General features: G+C 35.5%; 1 protein-coding gene across 1 annotated transcript in view; it reads right to left on the bottom strand.

Annotated features, from left to right (window-relative positions):
* Nucleotides 1-317: 317 nt before the first annotated feature.
* Nucleotides 318-26043, bottom strand: part of MYOF (myoferlin) — a 67902-nt gene continuing 42176 nt past the window's right edge. The window contains exons 26-54 of the mRNA XM_010011551.1: nucleotides 24854-25017; nucleotides 23266-23387; nucleotides 23064-23162; nucleotides 22217-22359; nucleotides 21140-21313; nucleotides 20016-20127; nucleotides 18567-18644; nucleotides 16624-16805; nucleotides 16373-16531; nucleotides 16110-16208; nucleotides 15644-15805; nucleotides 14951-15116; nucleotides 14243-14319; nucleotides 10445-10456; nucleotides 10230-10328; nucleotides 9622-9747; nucleotides 8697-8852; nucleotides 8495-8586; nucleotides 7072-7242; nucleotides 6380-6528; nucleotides 6013-6152; nucleotides 4962-5050; nucleotides 4781-4876; nucleotides 4032-4173; nucleotides 3594-3693; nucleotides 2462-2655; nucleotides 1315-1424; nucleotides 823-970; nucleotides 318-353 (exon numbers count right to left, since the gene is read on the bottom strand). Coding sequence (XP_010009853.1) covers nucleotides 318-353; nucleotides 823-970; nucleotides 1315-1424; nucleotides 2462-2655; nucleotides 3594-3693; nucleotides 4032-4173; nucleotides 4781-4876; nucleotides 4962-5050; nucleotides 6013-6152; nucleotides 6380-6528; nucleotides 7072-7242; nucleotides 8495-8586; nucleotides 8697-8852; nucleotides 9622-9747; nucleotides 10230-10328; nucleotides 10445-10456; nucleotides 14243-14319; nucleotides 14951-15116; nucleotides 15644-15805; nucleotides 16110-16208; nucleotides 16373-16531; nucleotides 16624-16805; nucleotides 18567-18644; nucleotides 20016-20127; nucleotides 21140-21313; nucleotides 22217-22359; nucleotides 23064-23162; nucleotides 23266-23387; nucleotides 24854-25017 — 3597 coding nt within the window. The remainder of the gene's footprint in view (nucleotides 354-822; nucleotides 971-1314; nucleotides 1425-2461; nucleotides 2656-3593; nucleotides 3694-4031; nucleotides 4174-4780; nucleotides 4877-4961; nucleotides 5051-6012; nucleotides 6153-6379; nucleotides 6529-7071; nucleotides 7243-8494; nucleotides 8587-8696; nucleotides 8853-9621; nucleotides 9748-10229; nucleotides 10329-10444; nucleotides 10457-14242; nucleotides 14320-14950; nucleotides 15117-15643; nucleotides 15806-16109; nucleotides 16209-16372; nucleotides 16532-16623; nucleotides 16806-18566; nucleotides 18645-20015; nucleotides 20128-21139; nucleotides 21314-22216; nucleotides 22360-23063; nucleotides 23163-23265; nucleotides 23388-24853; nucleotides 25018-26043) is intronic.

The following is a 26043-nucleotide window of genomic DNA, read 5'->3' as shown; positions in this document are numbered from 1 at the left end:
TAGCAATAGCAGGCAGCCTCCTGAGTGATTTTTATGAAAAAGATAGTTTAAAAGCAAGGAAGTCAGAACTTTACCATGTGAAGATACTACTGAAGTAAAAAAAAAGTACATGAAACGTGAGGGAGTTTATCTTTTGTTTTTTAAGAACACCTCTCATGACCTCTTGAACCTTGGCTAACCTTGGTTAAATTCTTACTTATCTATTTTACAGTTCCAAATACTAGCAGATGAAAAGGATGAAGGGCCTTGCTGAATTTGGTCCATGGCCTGAGGCAAAACCTCGTTACTATTTAAAAAGATGAAGTAAAAAACTCTTCTTAAATTGGTTTCACGATCTTCATTGACAAGTAGTTCTGTTGGGGGAGGAGGGAAGAAAACAACAGAGGTAAAAAAGATGTATACAAAATACTTCAGTGTAGTTTTGTAAAAGACATTTAAGATGTTAAAATGGATCAGAATGTATTCAAAGTATGGTAATTTCAGTTAAAAGACAGTAAAAATTAGTAAGATATTTCAGATTAAAGTAGCCTGAAATCCAGACTCTAGACCATCTATTAACTATTTTTAATTGTGTAGGTTATTAATATTGCTAAAGCACTTATTTACTCCATCTTTAGTCAATAGGTTAGTTTTAACATAATGTTTCTCAATAAAAATCAGTTGAAAGTGTTTATAGCTGTAAGGATACAATCCCTGTCTCTCTGCTAAAACTGAGCTGATTGATAGAATCCTGTTTGAGCAAGGAGAGTGTCCTGTTGATGACTCAGATATAAGCTAGCTTCATGCCACAGCTGAAGAGCAGAAACATGGAAAAATTCTTACCGGCAATGAGTAGAGGAGTACTGCTACAAACAAGAGTAAAATCAGCAAGATGATAAGGCCCAGAAAAAGCCATTTATACCTGCGCCACACAATAAATTTCATTGTCTTGCAGGGATTTGTAAACCAAAGGAAGGAAGTGTCTGGTCGGCTGCATTTTGAAAGAAACAAATATTACTCATACTATAAAAACAGTGAATACTTACACATGAGAGTATAGTACATGGAAACAGTCTGGTTTGGAGTCTGAAGAAAATATGGATAGTTTTGTAATGCAAGACAGCAGCTTTGGTAAATGTATGCCATTAATACTGAAACCACCTTGCATTTTATCCTATGTTTGCAGAAGGAAACAAGTCTGGCTTTCATAAATTAAGTTTTGCAAACAATAATTGATGTCTAATAGATCCTTTACTGCATGCAGATTTTTGTCAAGAACATCACAGTAGCTACATACTATATATTTCTCAAGCTAGTGGGAGAAGAATATCTTACTTTGGTAAATCTAGTTTGGGGTTCATGTTGGGTTCATCTCTTCCTTTACCAGCTGGCCTTTCCTCAGCTTCTTTTTCATTGACAACTTCCAGTGTCATTTCAACTTTACCCTGCAGAAAACATACGGTATAAGACAAACATCTTATTGAAGCAGCACTATTAGTACTTGTTTGGTACTTAGCAGAGTTTGGGATCAGCTCATTGTGTTCACCTGTGTGTGTTTTACTTTCTTCTCAAAATACACTTATTTCTGCACTATGACAATGTTACAATACAGTATCAGAAAATGACAAATATTAAAAAAAAACACAGTACATAAAATCATTCTGCTAATTCATATTATCTTAAGCAGTATTTTCCAGTATAGCAAACTAAAACCAATTCTTCTCTTCTTTCAAGAACAACCCAAGGACTGCCTCTTTTCCAAATGACTAAGCATCTAATTTTTTATATTGCTGTGGCTGACATATGTTTCTGAATATTTTTTCCCATTTACTAAATTCCAGTAATAAAGTTTAAAGGAAAAAACATCATAAAGAAGAAGTAGACACACTTGAAAGGCTTAATATTCTAGCTAGTGATAAATACACATTTATACTTTTCATAGAACAGGTTAAAATGCTTTAGGTCTTCTGATTACCCTCACCATCACAAAGCTAGTCAGAGTTCTCAGAATATAAATTATATTTGCTGTGTACAAAAATCACAGAATCATAGAATTGTTAGGGTTGGAAAGGACCTTAAGATGGTTTGCAGTTAAACTTTTTTTTCTGTTGTCTTTAACACATTTAGGATAGTTCATGTTTCCCTAAGCAATAATGTGATAAATTCATTCACGCAATAACTCTATTGGCTGTTTTGGTGAGATAACATGACTCAATTTGATGCAAGAGTCCTTCGAATTAAACAGAATTAAACCCAAAATAAATAAATTTAAGTATTAAACTCACACTTCAAAAAAAAACAAACAAAAAATTGCTGATGAGCAAAATTCTTAAACTTGTGTATGGAATGTTTTCTTTACTCCTGCTCTGTCTATCTACTGAAAGCTAATAGCAAATTAGGGGACTCTTTACAGTCTTTCTTTGTAATCTGAAAAGCAAGGTGAGCACATTTTAAGTACTTTTTAAAGAGGTAATAATCATACCGCTAAAACACGGGAGCCATCCTTTTCAACATAACACGGCCACCATCCTTTCATGGATTTCTGTTCAAAGAGAGAGGCGGTCCTGGGAGCCTTCTGAGAACTGTCTGCCTTGTATTCTGGAATCATGTCTATATTACACTTCTCTGGAACTTTTGCTGGAATGATTGTTTTATGTAAATCAAGTTCCACAAAGCCTAGGAGATCGATAAAAAAATTAATGCTGCATAACAAAACCAACCATACAGCAGAGTGGTTCAACATCAACCTTTCCTATCTCCAAATATGTTATACAGGAAAAACAATCAACAGGAAAAACAATCAACATACATACATACACATTACATTCTTGTTTGTCTAATGATGTTGTGAGACAGGGAAATGGGACACATAAGGCTGTTTTTTATGACCATCTTGCTAGTGTTCAAAGTGCTGGTGGTGCTAAATTGTAATCAGCAAGCTCTTGCCCCCCTTTCTTAATGCAAGATCACTTGATTTTTAACAGAAGTTTTTTTCCCCGCACAACAGTAGATACTCAAATACAGCAAGGTAATACTAATGTAATTTCTGATTGTTAAATGCACGATGAATCTGTTTAGCTGTTTAACCTTAAGACTTATAAATTGATTAGTTGTTTTCAGATTTCAAGGCCTATATGGTTTGCATGTAAGCTAAAGACTTTGGAGCTGTCTTAACACAGGGCAGAGAATCTTCTGCAGAGCAATACTTCTACAAAAAGTAGGTATTAATAATGGTGTGAAGTAGAATTAATAATGGCACGAAGCAGATTGCTTAACCTAAACTACAGCCTTGTACCAATACTCTTACTTGGAACTGAGTACTCTTGTTTTAAGTAATTCTACTTAAAGAAAGAAGCAAAGTAATTTTCATGCACATTATCATTTCATGGACTTTGTGATAGGGTGTACCTGAATGAGAAGTATCTTGGTTTACCTGTAATAGGCCTTTACTGAGGGAATATTCATGCATGCATTCATGAGCACAAGTAACCCTCCACTGCATGGGAGAGGAGGAGTATATTGAATGCTCAGTGGCTCACTTTGTAAACACAACCCTTCTGTGACAATTTAAAATGTCTTTGAGACAACAATATTTTTTTTCTTAGAATTCTTACCCAAATAGTCATCCAAGGAGAACTTGTCATTATCCCATATTTGAATGATCAGTTTGGGTGGGATTCTGAACTCTGTCTTATCAAGACTCCAAAAATGTTCCTAAGATTTAAAAAAAAAAAAAAAAAAAAAAAAAAGACCAAACCAAGAACATTTTTAAAATTACTTACGAAAATTCAAAGCTGTGGTCTGTTAGTACTTGTGAGTTCTGGGGTTAGTGGAAGTATTAAGGATCTAATCTTGCCCTTGGTAAGAGGAGACTGCTGTTTGTTGCCCATTTGGTGTTCCTGGTTCACAGGCAAAATTGAATCTGTTCGCAATAGCAGTCTGAGAAAGGTATGCAGATCTGAGCCAAACCATCTCTTTCAATACGTAGGTACAAAATTATCAGAGTAACTACAATTTGTATTCTAAGTATTGAAATCTTTAGAAATACTTACCTTTTTGGAAACTACGCAGAGCTGCTCAGCTGGGAGATAGTCAAAAGGAAAAACAAATCTCCAGTTAAAGTTCCCTTCACCATCCAATGATCGGTAGTGAACATCGGTTTTCTGCTTATTTTCTTCATTTCCAGGCATCCATCTGCAAATACAGAAAGATGTGTCTGCTGTTTGCATGGAACTAGGTTGGTGCTTGTTTGTACTGTAACCATGTCATTAAGTGGTTCAAACAAGGCGTAAGAGTTGCCCACAGAGGGCTAGAGCATCTTTCACACCTTATCTCAGTTTGGTTCCATTTTGGCACTGTAAATAGGGACATCTGAACTGGATTTCTGATCTGCCAGTACTTTATCAGTGCTGAGCTGTCGGCAGGATTTTTTATTTCCTTTAAAGGAAGAATTAGATCAATAGCCTAGTAGTATATTTCTCTGATTTCTATTGATTTTTTTACATTAAGACTAGAAAATGTAAAAAGTAAGAATCCAGGTTGTACAGCACCAAAGCTAATGCCCTGTCTTTTCATTTGCTTCCCATCTCAAGAGATGAACTTCTGGGATCTTTCAGTGCATGTTAATTGGTCACGCTTTATCTCATGCGACTTCTGTACTCTGAGGTTACCACTATTTCAAAGGCTGAAGTGTGCATTGACTTGGCTGAACCAACGCATCTTTGGAACCCATGGTCTAGGGATTCTCAGGACATTCAGAATGTCATTCATTTGTAAATGTTACACAACAGGATGCTCTTACCCCTTCACGTAAATGTCACTCATTTCTTCCCCTGTGATGCTCTTTTCATCCAGAAGGACATCTTTGGTGTTCCAGACAATCACCCGCAAGATATACCTAAAAGAGAAGACATTTGGGGAAAGATAATTGAATTGCCTTTGTCAGGGCTGCCACACGGTGTGTAGTATATACAGATACTCACTTCTTGGCTTTTCGAGGAGTGATGTTGAAGGGAGGGCCTGGTGGTCCTAAGCTTTTGGGGAAAACATCAACCCACATCTGGAGCTTTCCCTGTAGTAGTGGAGAAGATGAATGAGGGATTGTTTGTTGTGTACAGGTTTGTCATGATAATTCTATGGAACTGCTTATTGACATGCCAAGTACTAACTTTAACCACAGAGCAGACCTCACTTGTTACCAATGTCAGAACTTCGACAGACTTCAGATAGGAGCATGCCCAATCCTTCATGTTCTATAAGCTTCTTAAGGTGAAAAATGACAAGAATTCAGAATATGGTAGGGATGTTAATTCCTAGTGAAGTCAGTGCAAGTTAGGTGCCTAAATAGTTCTCATTCTGTAGGTACAAGTTTCTGTTCTCAGAGGTGGTACGAAGTACAGTGTCATACGTGTGGCTGATAGTTTGTCACTGGTGGTCTACCCAGTGTAGATGACCAGTTCCCTTAACTAGGCTGAAGTAAGGCAACCACTGCAGATATTATATGCTATTTCAAATGTAAGCTCCTTTATTTTTGCAGGTAAGTTTTCTGGTTGCTGCAGAAACTTTCTTAAACAAAAAACTACTGGTGAGTTAGTAAATGCTAGAAAACAAATGTTAGCCTTTGTGCCTTTCTAATAGGCAGGTCCATCATAAGACTTAATGTTTAAACTAGCACCTCTGGACCTTGTAGAGGAATGAAAAGTTTGGTCTGATGTGTTGAACGTGGCTAGGAAGCTCTTGAACCAGGCTGTCTGCTTTATTATTGGTGAGGTATTAAACACATATTCCAGGTTATTTCAGTAAGAAATAAATAAATAAGTCTTTCCCAATTTCCACTGTCAGTGTTAAAGGTGTCATTTGGTGGTCTTAATGGCAGAACGTTACTGCGTTTTGTTATGTTTGTAAACTAACCTGCAATGTTAATTTCTAGCCCTCTTCCCTCTGAGTAATACCACTCTGTTGACAACGCAATATAAACGCGGAAATGCTCCATTTCTGTATTCAAGAAACCAGAAGTAAACTGGTTCACAGTACCTGGGAGATGTTGGGCTGGAAGGTGCTATACAAAGTCCTTGTCTCCACATGTTCAGGTACCAAACCCTGGGTTCTGAGGATATGAAGGGCTAGCCGCTCTTCACCTGGCCCAAGATGCTGATGCAAAATTTTGTTAGCTTCTGTAGTAAAAGAAGCAGAAAAAGAACAGGGGGTCATAAACCAGAATTTGCATTTGAACTTTTAAAAAAATTGTAAAACCAGATGTTTAAAATTGAGGTGAAAACTGCTCAATGTTAAAAAAAAAAAAAGTCAAAGATTCTGTCTAATTTTCCATAATAATTGAAAAGTTTTATATTTGTATCAATATGAATTTAAGACAGAAATATTAAATAAGTGAACAGCTCACCGGCTTCCTCCAAAGTATAGTCTCTTCCGCCATAGTTAATCCTTTTACCATTCTCAGAGAGGACAGGAGGAGCATAGCCTTTAAACCTGGCTACATTTTGCAATAACTGGGTTGGTTTTAGTTGATCACGCCAGGTATTCACACCTGAACTTTTAGGAAGCAACAGAAACACATCCTAAAGTTATTCACCATTCCGGGCATTTACATGTCATGTAAAATGTATCTTTTTATTAAACTAAATCAGAAAGGGCAGCCACTGTAAGTGCCTAGATTGAGGCCAGTTGAGTTTGATACAGTAACATAATTTTGTACCAGCTCAATTATCTTCCAAGACAGAATGCTTTTTTTCCTTTATGTATCAAAATAACTTACACCAACAAATGCTTTCATATTTATTTCCAGTAGGCCAGAAAATTCTGCTTAGTGTGCATTCTCTGGATAGAAATAACAGACATTACCATATAAAGAGCATATTAAAATGTTTGACATCATGGTTTTCAGTCAAGGCTTTTCTGAAGATTTTGCAGCTTAACTTGGAATTCAGATGACAGAGTGAGCACAACAAACACCCATGAGAAGCCAGAGTATTGTTTTTTCCCCCATATAATTAAGATGAAGGAAGCCCAGATGTTTTAGAGAGACTCAGTACTAGATCTCACAGATAAAGATTTTCAATAGACAAAATGACTTACATCCAATACTGCTGTGGGATGCCACAGTGAGATCCGTAACGAGAAAGGAATCTGTTCTCAAGATCAATTATGGTTTCACCCACTTTTTCATCACGTGTCAATGTGTCATAGTCATAGACTGAAATTTTCAGATCCTTTTCTTGAGGCAAGAAGCAGCTGAGTTCATACATCCTAAACACAAAAATATCCAGTTAACACTATTGATCTTCTGAGCAATGCTTTTTGTTTTAAACTAAAAAAACCCCACCCAAACAACCCAAATCCTTAAAAAAATTCCCTTTTTAGTTTATTTTAAAGCCTTTACAAGATATTAAAGGGATGCTTCAAAAGCTGATAAATCTAGTAGTAGTTGCCACTTATGCTCCAATTTTCATTTGCACTCCCTAATTCCATTTGTACTCCTATAGGTATTACATCCTTCCTTTCTGCACAAACTATGACTTAGATGTTTTCACTGTGGCAGCTTGAATTGGGACTGAGAAAGAAAGCAGTGTGGCTCTGCTAGCTACTCTGTAAAAAACATGGATGTTCAATCCATAGTTTCTGTATGATTAGAAACTCCACAGACTGTAGAGTTTTCTCAAATTCTCCAAATTTACTTTCTAGATATGCAGCCCCATGGTTTCTACTGCTGCTGAATCCATTACTCTTGAGGTAAAGTATCTCATGGCTAATTAATCTTGGCATTTTTTTGTTTTATTTCTAGTCTAACTTTTTAACTTTGACTTCCAGAATCATTCTGAAAAAACTTGGAATTTTGAAGGTACTTTGTACCTGTAATCGTCTCTTCGCTGTCTGTTTCTTTGCATGATGTGAACAATTGAAATCCTGTAGCACATCATTGCAAAGTATGCTTTCCAAAGATTTTATAATCCTTCTAGTCCTCCTCTCCCAAGTTTCTAATTTATCAAAATCCTCCTCTAAGTCTGGACACAAAACCAGACCCAGAATTTCATTAGTAATTATAAAGATGATGTAACCTCTCTATTCCTAATTAGTATTTTTCTATTCATATATTTCAAAGACATCATTAGCCTTTGAAGGAAAGACTAGTGTACTGGGAATACATGTTAAGATGATTACTCATTGTGACATCCAAGTAGTTGTCAGTTAAAACTTTTTCCATATTCTATAAGTGTATTTTGTTGTTATTGATGCATAACACAGGGCGGCTCATACAACATATATATACATTGTTTGACTTTGTGCAATTCATTCCTGTGATACAGAAAATCTACAGACTAGCCAAATGCCTGTGTACTCCCTTGATTTCAAAGTGAAATGTCTTATGCAATTTTACTCCAGTTCACTGCCAGTATATAACTATGAATAGACCACTGGATATCTCAAACAGTGCTTTATCTTAAAAAATAGGGAAACATTCTAAAATACTATAAATTGAAAATACAAAAAAGTTTGTTACCTGCCAAAAATTGGGTTGAGAGTATTAGGCACATAATTATCTCTGTCTTCAATGACTTTTTTACTTAGGGATATTTTTATATAAGGATCACACTATTTAAAATAAGAAAAAAATGTTAAGAAATAGTTACCAAGACCAACTTCATTTAAAATGTACCACAGCAGAGTTAGCTCACAGACATTCCAAAAGCAAAAAGTCTCACCAGCCCATTATTATCCTGGGGTTGAAGCTGCAAAGCTCGAACAATATAAATTCGCACAACACACTCCTGAGGCCCACTGTCCGGTAGTTCACGGAACTGGCGAGGAGGAGCTGGAATAGTGGGATCATCAGGTAATGCATAGATTTTAAAGGATCCCTAAAAAATAATATAAAGGCTCAGTCAATATAAATGTAGAAAAGTCACTCTGCTAGGTTTGTTTTTTCTGATTTATCCTACACGTACACGCTCTGTTTTATACAGGAATAGCAAAATTATAGCTTTGAAGTCTTTTGTTCTGCTTTAGTGGGTTTTGCATGAGACTTACTACACAGCCAAGGCTATATACCCTTGGTCACTTTAAGTCAATACAGCTGCTTTGATTTCAACACAACTACTCAATTTGCTCCAGCTGAGAATATGTAACAAACACTTCATATTTGTTTCCCTCTCCAAAAGCATCATTTAATGTATGGTTGTGTTTTCTGATTTTGGGAGGTTGGGTTTTGTTTTTGGTTTGTTTTACATACAATGTTAACATTATTCTAATCTTTACAAGTCGTAGACACAGTGACAAAAATAATAAAAAATATCTTTTCCAAATTAATTCTAGAAATGCACTTCGGTCAGAACTTCTGCAGGATGGGAAGGTTTTGTTTCACAGGTACCAGAGAAGATCACTTTAGTAGGGATGATAAATTATTTTAAATTAACAGGTATCATGTTTAGTGTGAGTAATGCGTAGCTGTACCTTCCTTGGAAAAAGAAGGGCCTGTACCAAGGTAGCTATGAGCATCTGTCACCCCAGTTAACACTCGCATCCATATTTAAGCTGCAATGCTTGCATGTAGACTTACCTAAACGATAGCTACTTACATACAAAAACCTGCATCTAGCATTTGGTTGTTGCCCATCATTTCAAAGTTACCTTGAATTCCCCAACCACTGATGGATCATCACTGTCCTCAGATTTGCCTCTGTATAGTTTAAATGTATCACAGAAGTCTGTTAAGCCATTAAATTCAGGTACTTTTTCCAATTCACAGTCATACACCTTAAAGGAAAAAAAAAAAGGAAAATTAAAGAAGTGTAGCTTAGAAATTATCATACATATTGGCTCTACCACTGGTGCATTGCAAAGTATACTGTATGTTTATTGGAATATCTTAAGGACCCAAAGCATTTGGAACTTCAACTAAACAAAAGAAAGTTCCAGATCCTCTGGGTTCGTACTTACTCAGTGTGTATGTTTATTTAGGATCTGGTTGGCACCCAAAGCAGTCAAGAGTAAAATTCCATTGGACTAAAGGTTAGATTAAACTCAATACATCTCTCAATAACTGTAGTTAAGTAGAAAAGAAGCAAAGGTATCTTCTTAAGAACTTCATTTCACCACATGAATTAATAATGGACCTTTACAGGAAATTATGTACAGTTTCATTTTTAAGAGCATTTAAAAAAATGAAAGACACTGCTTAATCAGGTTTTGGGCCTATAAATATTGAGAATGTTAATTTATTTAATTCTGAAAAATACCTTTAAAGTGTCATATCCTTTTGTAATGTACTGTCCACATTTTTCATGTTCTCCTACTGAAGCATAAAATTTGCTCCACCAATCAACAATTTCTTCCTCCTTAAAGAAAAGCAAATAAAAAGCCTTTTACTGGGAGATAAAGCCTCTTTTATATCATGCTGTACAGCAGAAACAATGAACAACTAAGCATACTAAAACATAGTAGTATACATTACCTTTTCCGTAAGCTGCTCATGAGGATCAATTCATAAAAAAAGAGCAAAATAAAAACAATGGTAAGAATATGATTTGTAGAGTTGCATACAGTCAAATATGTCTTAAAAGGTTAGGTTTTTGTACATAGAAGGTATATAAAGTAAGTTAGTAACATCATTAATTTATAAATACTTTTGAAGCCCATTTGGACACCATATTTTTAAGTTTTTTATATTTTGCTGCTGCCAGTATGTCCTAGATATTAAACTGGAGCATGTATGTATAAAAATTTTAAAAAGCAAGTTCTCAGGACTCTAAGACATTATCACCCTGCGCTTTGTTCTTTACATAACAAAGCAAAACTGAGAGAAACTTGATTTTCTTTTTGTGTCATTGCAGTCTTACACTCTGGATTCTATTTATTGATTTCCAGTGTAGCATCATTCCTTGCTTTAGCTGTGGATCTGGACTGAGATGAAAAATACTTTTAAGAGCAGTTACAAAACTGAGTCTATTCCGGGCGTTCTTTTCCAAACAAATTTCACTTACACAAAATTAATGCGATATTTTTGCCCTTTCAGAATATTTACTTCTTTATAAAAAAAATTTGAGTGTTCAACAGCCTTTTCCCTTTTCCTTCTACTATTGTTTATCAATTGTTTACAAGCTGTGGATTTTCAGGAGTCTGAAAAATAGTGAAGAATTATAAAGTACAGTAGCAACCAGTATATGTGTCAATAATTTATCTACGTAAGTGTAAAAACAATCTGCACAACCCAAAATGCTTCACCTGTTAAATCACAGATACTATAATTATGACCTGATAGTCCCTTAAAAGCAAGCATCATGCATCCCCGTTTGGAAGCCAGGATTAGCAAATGTGATTTGTGCTAGTGTTGCTAGTCTTTCTGTATCATACCTTGTGCTGTAATTTAAAGGCATAATCCATCAATTTTTGTGCAAAGCAGAAGAAATATGCAAAACATTTTACGAATACAAACCAAATGCATCAGTTGGTCAGGACATCATTACGGTATATCATACTTATTTACTCCCATTTCTATTCTATAAGTAATTGTCTTGCTGGGAGGTTGTTTACTGTATTTTTGCAGTCTTGTCTGACTGCAAATCAGAAATCTTGAATGTCTGTCAAATCAGAAATGCAGCATAATTTTTTCACATTTGCATGGGATTGTCAGGTTTTCTAAAGGCAATTGGAGTAATTTATTCTGAGAAACCATGTCATTAGTGATTCGCAAAACTTAGAGGCAGAATTCATGAGGTAATGTTTAATACTTTGCCATATTTAAATCTGACTTTATTTAAACACTGGTTTGTAATGTTGACAGCATAAAGGGTAGCTTGCATAGTTACGCAATAATAATTTAAATTCCCAATTTAAAGCCTTTTTACAAAATATATATTGTGTAGAACTCTGAATCTTTCATCAAAGCATAATGTTGGAAGAGTTTAAATTAGGCTTTGTGGGGTTGGTTTTTGGTTTGAGTTTGGTTTTGTTTTGTTTTTGCCTTGATATACCTTCAAACGACTCTTCAAATAATGCACTTGGTAGTTTCGGAAAGAAGAGGTTAAGAAAACAAAAATTGAAACCTTGAGGCTGTCTTTAAAAATTCCCAAAGCAAGTAATGACTCTTCAATATTTTGATATTATTGTTGCTAACACTTGTAAGCAGGATGTGCTCACAGAACACCAAAAGCCAGAATAAAATGCCATATGATTAGTTTGAGATTTTGGAGTGAAATTTTCCCATGGTAAAGATGATGTAACAGCTACTGTTTGGGTTTTTTTGGTTTTTTAAATGTGCCCAGTGACTTCTTTGTAGATTGTTACACATGAAATTTTCAAGACACTAACACTGAACTATTAACTTTCTGAACAACTTGAAATTATGGAAAAAAAATTAAGAGCTACAGTGGATCCCTAGAAGAGTTAGAATTAGAATTTTATTTACTGTAGATTTATTTTATTCGCCAGGAAGCAGGCTTTGAAACAAAGTTTAATAGCATGGCTAAAGAATTCCTGTTGATTTTGGTGCCTTAGCTGACAAACACAAAAAGTTTTTAAGAGTTCATACATATTGTACATAAACAGCAAGACTTTTGGAAGAAGGATACCTTAGTATTTGTAACATAACACTAGACTTAGGAGTATCATCTCCTCCAAAATCTCTCTATGGAGTAATTGCCAAGAGAAGTACAGGCTCATGACCACATCATATCAACATTATTCCCCCATCCAACCCTATTCTGGTCATCTCCATGCATTAGCTCGGTACATACATACATACATGCACTGTTGTTGGAGAAGCCATTTTGCTGAGTGCTGTTGACATACTGCTTAAACACTGGAAATTGGAATGTAATTGATGAAATTTTGGCATCTTATGTCCTCAGAGCGTTCTCTGCATAACACTTACACTTTCCACAGTTGTACTTATTTAAATTTGAATTGTTTTGAATATTCTTTCCTCTTTCATATGGACGCTATTGCTGTATCTAGTGTTATAAAATATTTGGCTCATGATGTCAAACTCTAAAAGAAATTGTGTTTCACCTTATGTAGCATTTAAAAATTTCATTCTTATTGTTGAGATCAACTACACAAATTCAATAATTTTTGCCAGTGAGTTCAAAGTGCTGTTTTCTGTATTTTTTAAATTTCTTTTCTTAATTTTTTTAAAGGAAATAAAAATTCTCTGTACCAGTTATAAAGCATTTATAATACAATAGAAGGCTTCAGATAAAAGTTAGATACTGTTCTAAATTAAATATTAAGAACAATTTACACGTATGATGAAAGTAAATACAAGAACATGGTCTATGAGATATTTAGAGTCTGAAAATAATGGCATGAAGATAAAGAAGAAATAAAGGAGGAACAGTGCAATCAATAATATATTTAGACAGCAGTGAGAGTTCAAAAGTTTAAATTCAGTAGTATTTACTTTGGGACTTCCATAACAAAATAAAAAATTTTTGAAAAGTCAAAGTCATGGGTTAAGAGCCTGCAAAATTACCATTTTAAAAGGCATAACTTTTGTGTTTCCTTTAAAATAATAGACAATCAGAAATTTATGAAAACACTGTCTATGCAAGGGGAACATTTCACAGTCTTAAAAGAAACGAAAATTTTTCCTTGAAAATGTTCTGTCTGGAAGTTGTCTTCATTCATGTTTCAACTCAAGAGTAAAATTCTGCAAGCTGAATTATTTTTTACCTGGAAAGTAAAATTGTATTGTGGTGGTCCTGAAAGAATCAGAGCAGTAGAGAGATTCACAAGGCACAACAGAAAAGGAAAGAAAAGATGTGTTAGTGCAGAAAAAAATGTTTCAGTGGTACCAGTTTTGGATGACTTCATGTCAGCCATGACCATGACAAAATGAATGGTTGAAGGTGTGTGTTACCATGGCTTTGATTCTGTACCCACTAAAGCATATACCTCCTTCTCCTTGATTTCTTTCTAACTGTTCAGTCTGTGCAAGATCAGGCTGCTATTGCCATGACCAACTGGGTAATGTTCTATCGTATGGTGTCAGCAGCTATTGGACAAGTGAATTCATTCTTAAGCTACTGGGTGAACTTTACCATGCACAAAAAGCTATAGTTTGATGTTTACTATATGAAAACAGAGGTTAAAATTATTAACACGTTTCCTATGCTTTCCTGCCACAAAGTAACTTTGTTCCATCTGGCTTTCCAGAAGGCTGCATATGTTTCTCACAGTTTTGCTGTCTAGGTAGTTTCTCTGAAATCACATATCTAAAGAAGAAATTCAAGTATCAGATTTCAAAGATTACCTGAGCTGTTAGGAGTGGCTGGGTGTCTTCCATTTCAATTACTGTATCCTGGCGAGGTGAAGCAGAGAGTAGACTAACTGTAAGCCAAAAATTTTATTAAGGCAATATGGTGTAGGAAAAATAACTTTCTAAACATTTTTATCAGATTTGAAATCCAAACAGTTACAGAAGATGCAAAGTAATTCAGTGGTTGTATGTCTGATCCTCTAAAGAAAACAATTAGTTGTCATTTTTTGCTAAAAATATACAATATATTTTTGGGCAGGATATGCAAACAGTCTTATAGAGAATTAAAAAAAAAAAAAAAAAAAAAAAAGAAGCCTAAAACTTAGAAAATACATCTAAAGAAATATCAGCATTGTATTCAGAGCATTCTTGCTGGAATACTGGATCATTACTTTGGCATTCAGTCCAGGGGTGATCTGCTGGTAGTTGAATTCCAAGTTCATACTAAAGAGGAACTTCAGGGAACCAGCACACTAAGTCCAAGGCCTTGCCTTTACCTCCTGTCCTCTTATGCTTCACAGAATATTGCACTAATTAATACTCTGAGTTAGACTTTTTTTTCCCTTTCAGAACACATTATGTCCAAGTAAGTACACAAAACAAGATGGCTATTCATTAGTACCGTATGCAGAGTAAACGTTGAAGATAGGTTATTCTAGCACGTCGTAAGAAACCAGAACTTTTAATTTTCCAGTTACGTACCTTTCAGTTGTGGTGCAATGTCTTCTTTAGTAGTGTAGGGGTCACACCGAAAGCTTTCCAGTAAGTTAATAGTACACTGTCCCACGATGGGCTTTCGTCCAAATGGTCTGTGGTCTATTACTTTAATAACGAGAGATGGACTGTATAACTCCTCTTTTGGCAAAAGCTAGAAATGAAAGGTTCGAGTTCGTTTATAATTCAAACAGAAGGAAAATCAAGAATAAAGATTTCCCCCCTAAATTAGAGTTGTTACTTCATTTATTTAATATTGAACTTTTATGTTCTATGGCTGCATGGTGAATGAAAATTTCTAACCTTAGATTATGATTCAATAAAAGTCAGTAAGAATAATTTTAATTGCCTCAAATCTTGAACTTGCTTGACTCTTGTACAGCTCCCATCCTAGCTGTAGGAAAGTAGCCACATACCTACTACAAAGGTAAATTGATGCCTTTTCAAATAAATGTATATACACTGCACTGGATTGTATATATAAAAATTGTATAATTTATCAATGACTGCACAAACATGTTTACATGATTTTTATCGTAATTTTCAGGCTCAGTAATTTGCTCATTTTAAGCCAAAAGGTTTTTCTGCTTATTCTTGCATAACAAATCCTTGACCTTTAGAAGTATGGGATAACTGATTTTGCTATAGATAGCTAGTATGTATTTTTTTTTTGCAACATACAACTTTCATGAAGAGAACAGAAGATGGAAAATTTGGTGTCTTTTTGAGGTTTTTGATCACTACAGATTCCACCATTTCACCCCCACATTCCACGATGAGACTCGGAGACATAACAGGGGCTAGTTGATAGTTTTTCATGTTCCGAAGCCCCCAGGCCAGAATCTGTAAAATAAAATCCAATGTCAGCAGGAGGGAGTGAGATATCAATATGCTTAATATGATACTCAGAAAGTAGGAAAGAGAAAATAAAGTCTTTCCAGTAATTAAATGTGACTTGCAAAATATTTCAAGCTGCTTGTTCTAGGAAAGTTAATGGAAAAAATGAAACTCAAAAACACTTAAAGAAAAAAATCCCCCATATTTCTCACCATGAAATTTCTTTTTTCTTGAGGCAAATACACAAATATACTATCTAGAGGATAAGATGACTGTACTTGTATTCAGTTAGTTTAAAGAATAAACCAACCTCAACAGCAGTGAGTTGAACTACTGGTCTGATACCTTGAGGTACCATGTAAAGCTTTGGTGCTCTTTGTGATGGAAGAATTGGAAGGTTGGCACCACCCTGTTAAGACACAAACATGAGTATTAGTTTGTCGTCTTCCTTAAATGAAATTATTTGTCTTAATACCAAATATTAAGACAATTCTTCACATTGTGACCCACTGCAAAAGGATATATATCATATGATATATATACACACAAAAAGTATATGTAAGATGTATATACCTTGTCCCTCAGAATAAGTTCTGCAGCAAAAAGAATATCTCCACTAGCTTTGCCATTATTTGTTACAGGATACCAGAGCAGTTTTGGTGTGATGTCCTCTTCCGGGATTAATTTGACCATAGGGGAACAAATGCTTCTTCCAAGGAATTCGTCTTTACCCTGCAACCAAAAATAGTGATCATAGACATCAATGTTACTCTCAATCAATACAAATAAATATAAAGCAATCAGGGTAAAAAGCATTCACCTACCACTTGGTCACTGTCAAAAAGTTCAACAACAACATTAGGTGGGTTTTGGGCTACTGTCTGTGGGTCCCCATAGATCTCAATTTCATTAAAAATGAGAGTCTGGTCCCATGTAGGATTTAGAGTTGAATGAATGATCTCAGTTGTTTTGCTTTGATGGAGGAAGGAAACGTGAGCATATGGGTCTGAAATATCATACAAAGATTAAAAGCATAGTATTACGGACAAACAAAACCCCACCAAGCCGTAAGGCACACAGCACAATTTTATCAAATATAGTATGTCATTTTTCTTTCCTCATTACCAGTTCTATAAGCCATTCTATGTAAAACAAAACCCCACACATGCACATAATTTACCTTTACTAGTGCAAATTCCATTTGGTTACTAAATAGCTTACAAGTCTTGATTAATAGTAATAAATGAAATCGATAAAACAGCTTGCAAATCAGAAAGAGAACCTGAAAACTAAAGTGAGACACTGGCTATACAAATTTCAAATATTGTCTGTAGAAACATTTTTTGTTGTTGTTTTCTCCATTGATATACAACTCTACAGCCTCATAAATAATACAAAGAAATAATTCTAGTTCTGACTAGTTGCCAAACAGCAAATGCTCCCAGGCTATATAGCTCAGATCAAGCTTCAGTTTCAAACATGCTTATTTATAGCAACCTTTTCTTGTGAAACAGCTGAATGATTAAAGTGGTCTAGGCCCAGTGTTTGGCAGGTCTTTAAATCATCAAGAGCTCTGTAGAAGGTATCTGATGATGGTCATTAACATTTCCTGTACAAATTGCAATTACTAAGGACTAGGGGCTGTTTTAAAGGTTATCTTTAGGTCAGTTTCAACAGCTTCTGGCTAGGTACCTGATCAGAGTTTTACAAAATTTGGCTAACTCTTCAAACTAGCTTTAGAGGAAAATAAAGTAGATCTGCTAGTTTATGTGTGACTGCATCTGAATTCTACATATGCAAATTAGCAGCATTTATTATTGTTTCTTTGTGTTGCTTTGAAGTGCTGTGCATTGAAGTAAGGCTAAATACACACAGGCAGCTGTACAAAAAACCCCTCATTTCAGAAAACAGCACTAAAATATTTATAGGTCTCGATCTTCTGTAACAAATTAACAAATGCATTGCACTTTCTCAGTTATTAATTACAACAGGTAAAAAAAGAAGGCTGCAAATGGGGGTTGATGGGGAAAGAAAATTCTGAGCTGCCCTTTCATCTGTATCTTTGGATGAACTTATTTAAAGTGTAAAATCATATGCTTACAGAATCTAATTTCAATTTGCTCTCTGATTTCCCAGTGGAATTTTAATTCTAATTAGCGAAAGTTAAATACTTGGTAACCTGAGTATTGAATTAGCCTGACTGCAAAGATGCCAAATGGATACGACACTGTTGGAATACCTAAGATATGGAAATGAAAGGACAACAGGTACACTTGTATAAACAAACAAAAGCCATACTTATTAGTAAGGCAGAGTGTAGTATTCTACAAGTTCATCCCAGTGCTAATTAATAAAAAACACTGAACACAGAGAAGCAGCTGGTGACATAGCAGCCATCCAGCTTTCTTCATCCTTGCTTTTATGCAAGTTTCCTTTAGGATGGCTTAGGAACTATACATAGGCTTTGGTTAGAAGGAAAACTAAGGCATAGGGAAGGGATTGGTCATGAGATTCAGACTTGTGTTCCCATTCCCACACCGAGAATTCACTGGCAGCAGCAGGTGCTGCAGATTCAGAGCACTTCTTTTTGTTACAGTTTAGGGCAGTACTAACCAAATCTGGATCACACGTAATGAAGCTGAGAGTTCCTTTATGGCATAGTTTCTGCAGCACAGACTTTATGGATTTAAGATATTTTACAGCTAAATCAAAGTACTAGTTCATTGCAGAATTGGGTTTTCTGCACCATTAGCAGGATTTTCCATACCTGAAAAACTGTCTTTGTCTAAAGCCATGAGGTTTCTTGCCTGGTAGACGTAACAGCGAAGGTGGTAAGTATATACTCCTGTATCAAATAAATAGAGTTCAACTGCATTATACAGGTTTCTCTTCCGTAATGAAAACATTTTGAGTTTATAAAAGTGCCTTACTCATTTTAACTCAAGCACAAGCACTGTAGCAATATTTCTGCTTTATTTTTTTCTACTGACAAGTGTACTAATATCAACAAGCTAGCACATGAGAACATTTGTTCCAACACAACTTAAAGCAGAAATGAAGAAAAACCAAACCAAACTCTACTGCTATTTTTTACCATATGATCATCAAAAATTCTTCTATTCAAAGATTCCTGTTTGAAACAGTGTGATAATCCAGCTTCTCCAAAGATAATCAAGAACTAGGCATTTCTGTGCTTGCAAAGACCTGGGAGTTTCATGTTTTTAGCTATTAGATCTAGAAAATTATTCCAATTGTAACTTTGTCTCTTTGGCTAAAAGATTAAAAAAGAAAACAGAAAAAAAGGCAAGGTGGCACAGCTTAAACAAGAAGATGTAAGAGTGGCCCAAACCCAGGACAGCATGTGCTAAGTTACTACAGGTTTTCTTTAAATGATGTCAGCTATAATGTTTTCAGTCCTTGGGAAAATCTGAGCTGCTCATAGCCTCAATGAGTAGAAACCGCTGAACTCTGGCAGGAAAAGGTGCCATTTTCCTCCTATTGTGTTCGTTATTAAAAAGAAACCGTAATAATCTTCCTCAGCTTCTGAAAAACAAGATTTAAGATCTAGGCACCCATTCCCAGCAGGGAGACCAAGTTCTGCAGAGTCCAAACAAAGACAAGCCTTAGTAGTGGATTGGATTGGCTTCTATTCTTGTTAACTAACACTGGTGGCTCCCATCTCAGTATCCCTGCTTTTGTGAATCCCATTACAGTGATTCCAAGGCATTTAAAGCCAGTCCAGGTTGGCAAAGTTACAGTTTTGTTCACTTTGCCAACTCAACTACATGGTCTTACTGCTTCCTCTGGTTGGGCATTTAGCTGACCCTGCATTGAGCTGGTTAAGTGAGCTAAACCAGCAAAAAATTAACCATTCATACATCTTCTCTGCTGGCTTAACTCCCTGTATTGTTATGAAGGGACCCTAATGCTAAAAATACAACATTTGAGAAAGCCTAAAATTCAGGTGCTGCAACAGTTAGCTTTAGAATTCCTGTCCCATACAGGTTTTAAAAATGTCTGCATGATAGTGGGCTGAAATACTGAAATGACTAGCTGAAATTTTTCTTTTAGTAGCTTAAATAGGGCCCAGTCAAGGACTAGATAGTAATGGTAACAGAAGGTATATAAACCTAGATGTGAAACAAATAATTACAATTCTGTTTGAGACCAGAAAGAAATGGACATGATTTTTAATAGTAATTGTTAAAGAACCTACTGTCAAAGTAGCAGGAAACCAGTGGTGTGTTGGCACCGAACACCTTTGTTGCCGACTCCTTGGTTTTTTCTGAACTCTTCCCTTCTCCATCATCAACACTATTGTCTGCTCCCTGAAGTTATATAGAGAAAAAAAAGTTACTGAGTATTTACAAACAGAAGGAAACTGATTAAAGTGGACTGTGTGAGGGAATATATTGGTTTCAGTCTCTTCTCTAGGACAAGGAGAAATTTATTTTCCTGAGTAAATGTACTTTAGAAGATGTTTACTCATGTCCAAAGGTAATTTCTTGATGTCACTGAGGCTGTGCAGAAATAAGATCCAGTCATTTAAGCTTACTTTCCAAAATGTCTTTAACCTAGCAATAGCCCAGGAAATCTAGTCAGAAGAGAAACTGAAATAGGAATTTGTGAACTCTGGAACCAAATTAAGTGGGGAAAGAAAATGCTATCAGTGAATCATGGATTGCCATTTGGTGCAAAAAAAAGAGAAACAAACCAAGGAAAAAAAATGTCAACTTTTTTTAATGCTATACAATCAGAATCATTGTTTTAGAAAAACAAAGTAGCCTTCTCATTATTTGCCCTAGTTTGTACTTTGGTAAATAGAGCTTATCTATGAAGCTGTGTTAACCTGAAAACTTGAGGAATAATTACATTATGATCAGCTATTTATGTTGTATGGTGTTCTGGCTTCTCCAGCACTTTGCTATCCTTTCCTGTTTGGTTGTTTATACATACAAATATTAATCAGGGGCAGCTATCTCAGTGCCTGTTCTTTCTTGTGTTGATGTTAATACATCCAAATCATGTGTGAGAATTTAGAGCTATCTTTTCACTTTACTTTACAGAAAGCTCATGTAGTAATTTGGCCTTTTGCTCTAAATCTCATGCAATACTAAAAATATTTCGAAAAATAAAGTAATAAGCCTGTTATGCAGGAGTCTCTACTCCAACTTTAATGATCCCTTTCAGACTCTAAGCAATTTAACAATATAAACTGTATTAGTTCCTCAGTTACATATCAGTCTGACAAGTACAGGACTAAAACAGCTGATAAATGTAATTATTTACTGTAAATTAACAGATTGAATTCTGAAGAATTTTGGATACTCTGTTGCTTACCAAAGCACCTTCAAGTTTAAAGATAGCTGCTGCACCATGCGTCTCTGAGGGAGCCATTTTTCGTCTCCATCGTCTTCGACGGAAAGTATCAGAACTGCGTTGTTTCCAGTGAAATTTCCAGCCAATCAAGGAAGCGTATTCCCATCCTTCTTGATCTTCATATGATGGCATTCCCTGGAAGGCATAAATCTGTTATTCACAGTGGTGGTGTCCTGGTTTTTGCTGGGATATAGTTATTTTTCTTCCCAGTAGCTGGTGCAGTGCTGTGTTTTGGTTTGAGAACAAGGCTGATAACACAGCAATGTTTTAGTTATTGCTAAGTAGCGCTTACCCTAAGTCAACGACTTTTCAGTCTCTCATGCTCTGCCAGCAAGGAGGGGCACAAGAAGGTGGGAGGGAGCACAGGCAGGACAGCCAACCCAAACTAGCTAAAGGGATATTCCATACCACAGCACGTTATGCCCAGCATATAAACTGGGGGGTTACCTGGAAGAGACTGATCACTGCTCGGGTATCAGTCAGTGGGTGGTGAACAATTGTATTGTGTGCCACTTGTTTTATTTTCTTTGGGGGGCAAGGTTTATTTCTTCCTCTCTATTTCCTTTCATTATTACTGTTGTTGTTATTCTTGTATCGCTATTATTACATTTTACTTTTATTTCAATTATTAAACTGTTCTTATCTCAACCCATGGGTTTTAACATTTTTTTTCCAATTCTCCTTTGCATCCCACAGGGGGAGGGAGTGAACAGGTGGCTGCATGGTACTTAGTTGCCAGTTGGGGTTAAACCACAACAATCTTTTTGTAAATGTAATGAAAAAACTCAGCACTTGCTCTGGCAGGCATAATCATCTTATAAACCAAAGCTGGAAACATCAATTTACAAAAAGATGAAGAAAAGGAAGATAATGAAAACATACAAAGTTGTTCTAGATTTTTTTGTGTTTTGGCATTACAATTTTCCTTTATTCAGGAAATTAGTAATCTCATATAGTTTTTTGGGTTTTTTTTTAAAGAAATAAAGAAATTGATTATAACAATGAGCAAGTCTCTGACTACATCTCTCTTCTGCTTACCCTTCCTGCTGTTACTGGTTGAGCTGGATCCCTCTTACGTTTCCGCACCAGTCTTCGTCGTCGATGTGTATGGTACATTTTCTCTGCAGCAACCCATGACTTTGGTTTAGTGTCTGGAGGAATAGTAATTCCATATTCCCATCCTGAAACAGAATTGATTACATGGTAGATTTCAGAAACACAAGCAAGACAAAGAAGGAAAGCATGACTTCTCTAAAAAGGGAAACTAATTATTGTTGCTAATCCACATTTTACAGGCCTGATCCTAACCACTGGACTGCACCACTGGACTGCATTAACTTTGGCCTTGGGAAAAACATTCTGGAAACTTATTTAAAATAAGGATGGGTTCTATTTCCAAGCACACTGTTTGTACACAGAGTTTTCCAGCTGGAACCTCTCATACACTGTTTGCATCAGCTTTTTTTTTTTTTTTAATTTTCAAAGCTTTTGGCTCAAAATTGTCATCTGCTGCTGTAGTTAAGACCAATGTACAGTTTCTTAGAATATGTGATTCTTTCTCTAGTAGGCACTTATAAATGTACTTATTACATAGACTGTTCAAAATACTGGTCCTTTTTGACCCAAGAAAGCCTCAATGAGAACAGTGAGTTTGATGGAACAGTGTTTAAAATGGAAATAGAAACAGTTGCCTACAGAGAACATTTTCCAAATGTAATTTTATCTGATTCCTTAAGCAACTGTTATCCAAATATTTCCTGGATGCTCTCCCATACGGCAACCACTGTTGTGCTCAGGACATTGGTACAGTCTTGGCATGTGCCCTCCTTCAGCATAGACTATGACAGATTGTCCTAATAATCAGCAGATAAACAGTAAATCTTACCATGCTCATCCACTGCTCGATTTAAATCAGATTTCCAAGCATCATCTTCCCACATCCATCCAAGAGGACATGTGAACTCACGTGGCGGTGGAGCTTTTTAGGGAAAACATAACAGTTCTGTGCATTAGTAGATGAAATACACTTTGTAGCAAATCCTAGAACTCCTTCTCTTAAACTTCCAGTTATCCAGTGAAAACTATCAGTCTCACCACATCTGTGTAACTTTCTTCAGCTGCTTTCCATTCACCTCCAGGATAGCGACTCTCATTCTCATATACTTCATCAGTAAATTCAGTATGGCCAGCATCAGCTTCAGTTAACAAACTGCAAGTCCAAAGCAAATATAGTACTAAACCAAATGCACTTTAGTTAGCTACAGAGAACATATAGAAACAAACTATTGAATGTGCACATGTGCTGCAATTATGGATTGTCCATCTTTGTGAAGTTCTATTTATTAACAGAGTACAGTGTATCCCTCATCTATATGATGGCTACTTCTTTCCTTGCATTGTCTTCCTAAAATTGAAGCAACTCCAGTAGCAGTAAACAATAGGAGGAACATTACTCATAAGAATGAGTGACTAGCAGGAGTATTTTAACTGCTGTGTTATTCAGGATCTGCTTTCAACAATTCCTCTTGGAAAAAGAAAAAAAAAATAAATCACTGTTTAAGTGTGAGTTAAGGAAAATCCAGACTGCACACAAGATTTATACACATCTCCGATTTTTATATATCTAACTATGCACTAAAATTTGTCAATGTACTTAATTTCATTCCCCCTTATGCTATGGACAAGTCAAGCAAACAGTTTGCTAGTGGTTTTCTAACTCGCAAGTAAAAGAAATAAGAGAACTTTAAATCAGATGAAATAGCCTTGATTTCCACTTAACGGGGATTCAGAAAGCACCAAAGGATGTTCTAAAATGCCATCTGCTGGTCAAATAAAGCTATGCAGATTATTTTCCAATAAAAACAGATGAAATGATTATGCATTTTAGCAGTAGGGTTTATTTCCATTATCTAAGAAAATATCTTCACGTCTGTTATTGCTTTTCTTCATGTCAGATTACTCACTGAAATAAAAACTATTCCTTGAATATGAAAATAAACCCATCCATTCATATCTACAAACGGTATGTTTTTAAAATTGACCAAGTAATAGCACTTATTTTCCTGCACAGTTTTTCCTATAACAAAAGTCCTGTATTATTTTACCATCAGGACATATAATTTAAAATAGGCTGAACCTGTTAAGAAAACAGAAAACAATCTGTTTCTCATGCTGGCTTTTGTTTATGAAACTAATAATTTACTCAGTGTGGTTTAAAGTGTGGCAACACAAATAGCTAAATACTTAGGAGGTGAAAACCTCTGACAGAGCAAGACTAAACCTGCTAGAGCTGGGGGAGGATTAACACCTCATGAATTCAGTCTGCCAGGAGAGGAATTATCATATGGCAAGCACCACAATCTCAGGCTCTGAAAACAACCATTGCCTTGAGTCAGTTTTAGAAATAGCCTGTGACAGTTGTTTAATGAGGGCAGTGGGAACTCTTAACATTTACTGAAATAAACACAAAACCAACCCACTATATCAAATCCTGTGTTATTTTACTTTTTTAAAAGGTTATTAACTAGTTTTGATTATTGGCTGGCATTTGGTGTCCTGGAAAGATAAGCTTAAAACCTCTTTCTCAGCCAAGAAAACAGAGATGAGCTTTCTACTTTATACTCTGAGATTAAACTCCTTTATTACTGCCTGCATAAAGTTAAAAAAAAATCTAACCTTCTTTCAGGATCAACCATCCATTCTCCTTCCCACTCCCAGCCCTTTGGGGGTAGAAAGTACTCTCTTTTCAGCTTGATTTTTCCTGTGACATCAGAAAACTTGTGGCGACCAACAAGTCCTGAGGTACCCCACTTTCCAAAGAGAAGAGCCTGATTTTCATACTGTTTGACAAGAAAGAAAAAGTCAGTACTTTCGGAATAATTAAAAGCTTCTAGGAAGGAGAAGAAAAAAAAAAAAAGAAGACAAGATATATATGTAACTGTTTAAACTGAAACATTCTACTATACCTTTCCCTTCACTGAAATTGAGTACTCCCTTCCCACATTACTCTGCAATGTCATCGTTAATTTCTTTCTTTTTCTTCTATGCTGTCTGGCAAGCAATGCACTGCTAAACGAAAACTGTCTTCTCAGTTTAATGCCTCTGTACAATAACAGTCAAACTCCCTCCAAATTAAAGCTTTGTTAAATAGAATTCCATAACATTATTCAAACAAGTTTCTTCTGTTCCCTAAATGTATATCCTTTCATTCTTTTCCATCTCAAATCTCCTCCCATTTATAATCCTTTCTTTCATAACATGTAAAACTGATTTATAGCCTTATCATGGAAGCTACCAGGGGCATGATTCTGATGTCAGCCCATGATTCTGATGTCAGTTTATATTGTATGTTTCCTTTTATGCTAATGGATTATTTGTAATTTACAATGGTCTTGAGTTTTCTACTCTTATTCCTGTAAAATTGTGGGACTGATATGTGAAGAGCAAAAAATGAGGTATTCAATAGCTTCTTTATACTTAATGGCTTTGAACATCCACTGACTATTTTAAGTGACCTACTACAGCACTACTAAATTCTTAAGCTTAGGGGCAATGGTAACACATGCATTTCTAAAAATGTCTTGTTTCATTAGCTATTATACTGATATTGGATTACATGCACCATTACATGACATGGCATATAGAAGACATCTGCTGCTTACTATTATCATTCAAAATCTCTATTAAATGCTTGGGAGTATTTCAAGCATTTTTATTTCAAATTTGTTAACTCTTACCATTGAAATATTATATTATAGCCTTTTGTCAGCAAAATCTACTGGTTTTGACCAGTTTTTCCTGTAACAGTAAATTTTCTACTGTACAAAAGAACCATTATTACATAAAACCACTTGTATCCAGTATCA

The sequence above is a fragment of the Nestor notabilis genome, unplaced genomic scaffold (assembly GCF_000696875.1).
Source record: "Nestor notabilis isolate BGI_N333 unplaced genomic scaffold, ASM69687v1 scaffold7373, whole genome shotgun sequence".
NCBI classification, from domain to species: Eukaryota; Metazoa; Chordata; class Aves; order Psittaciformes; family Psittacidae; genus Nestor; species Nestor notabilis.
This window is presented reverse-complemented; position numbering and strand designations above follow the sequence as displayed.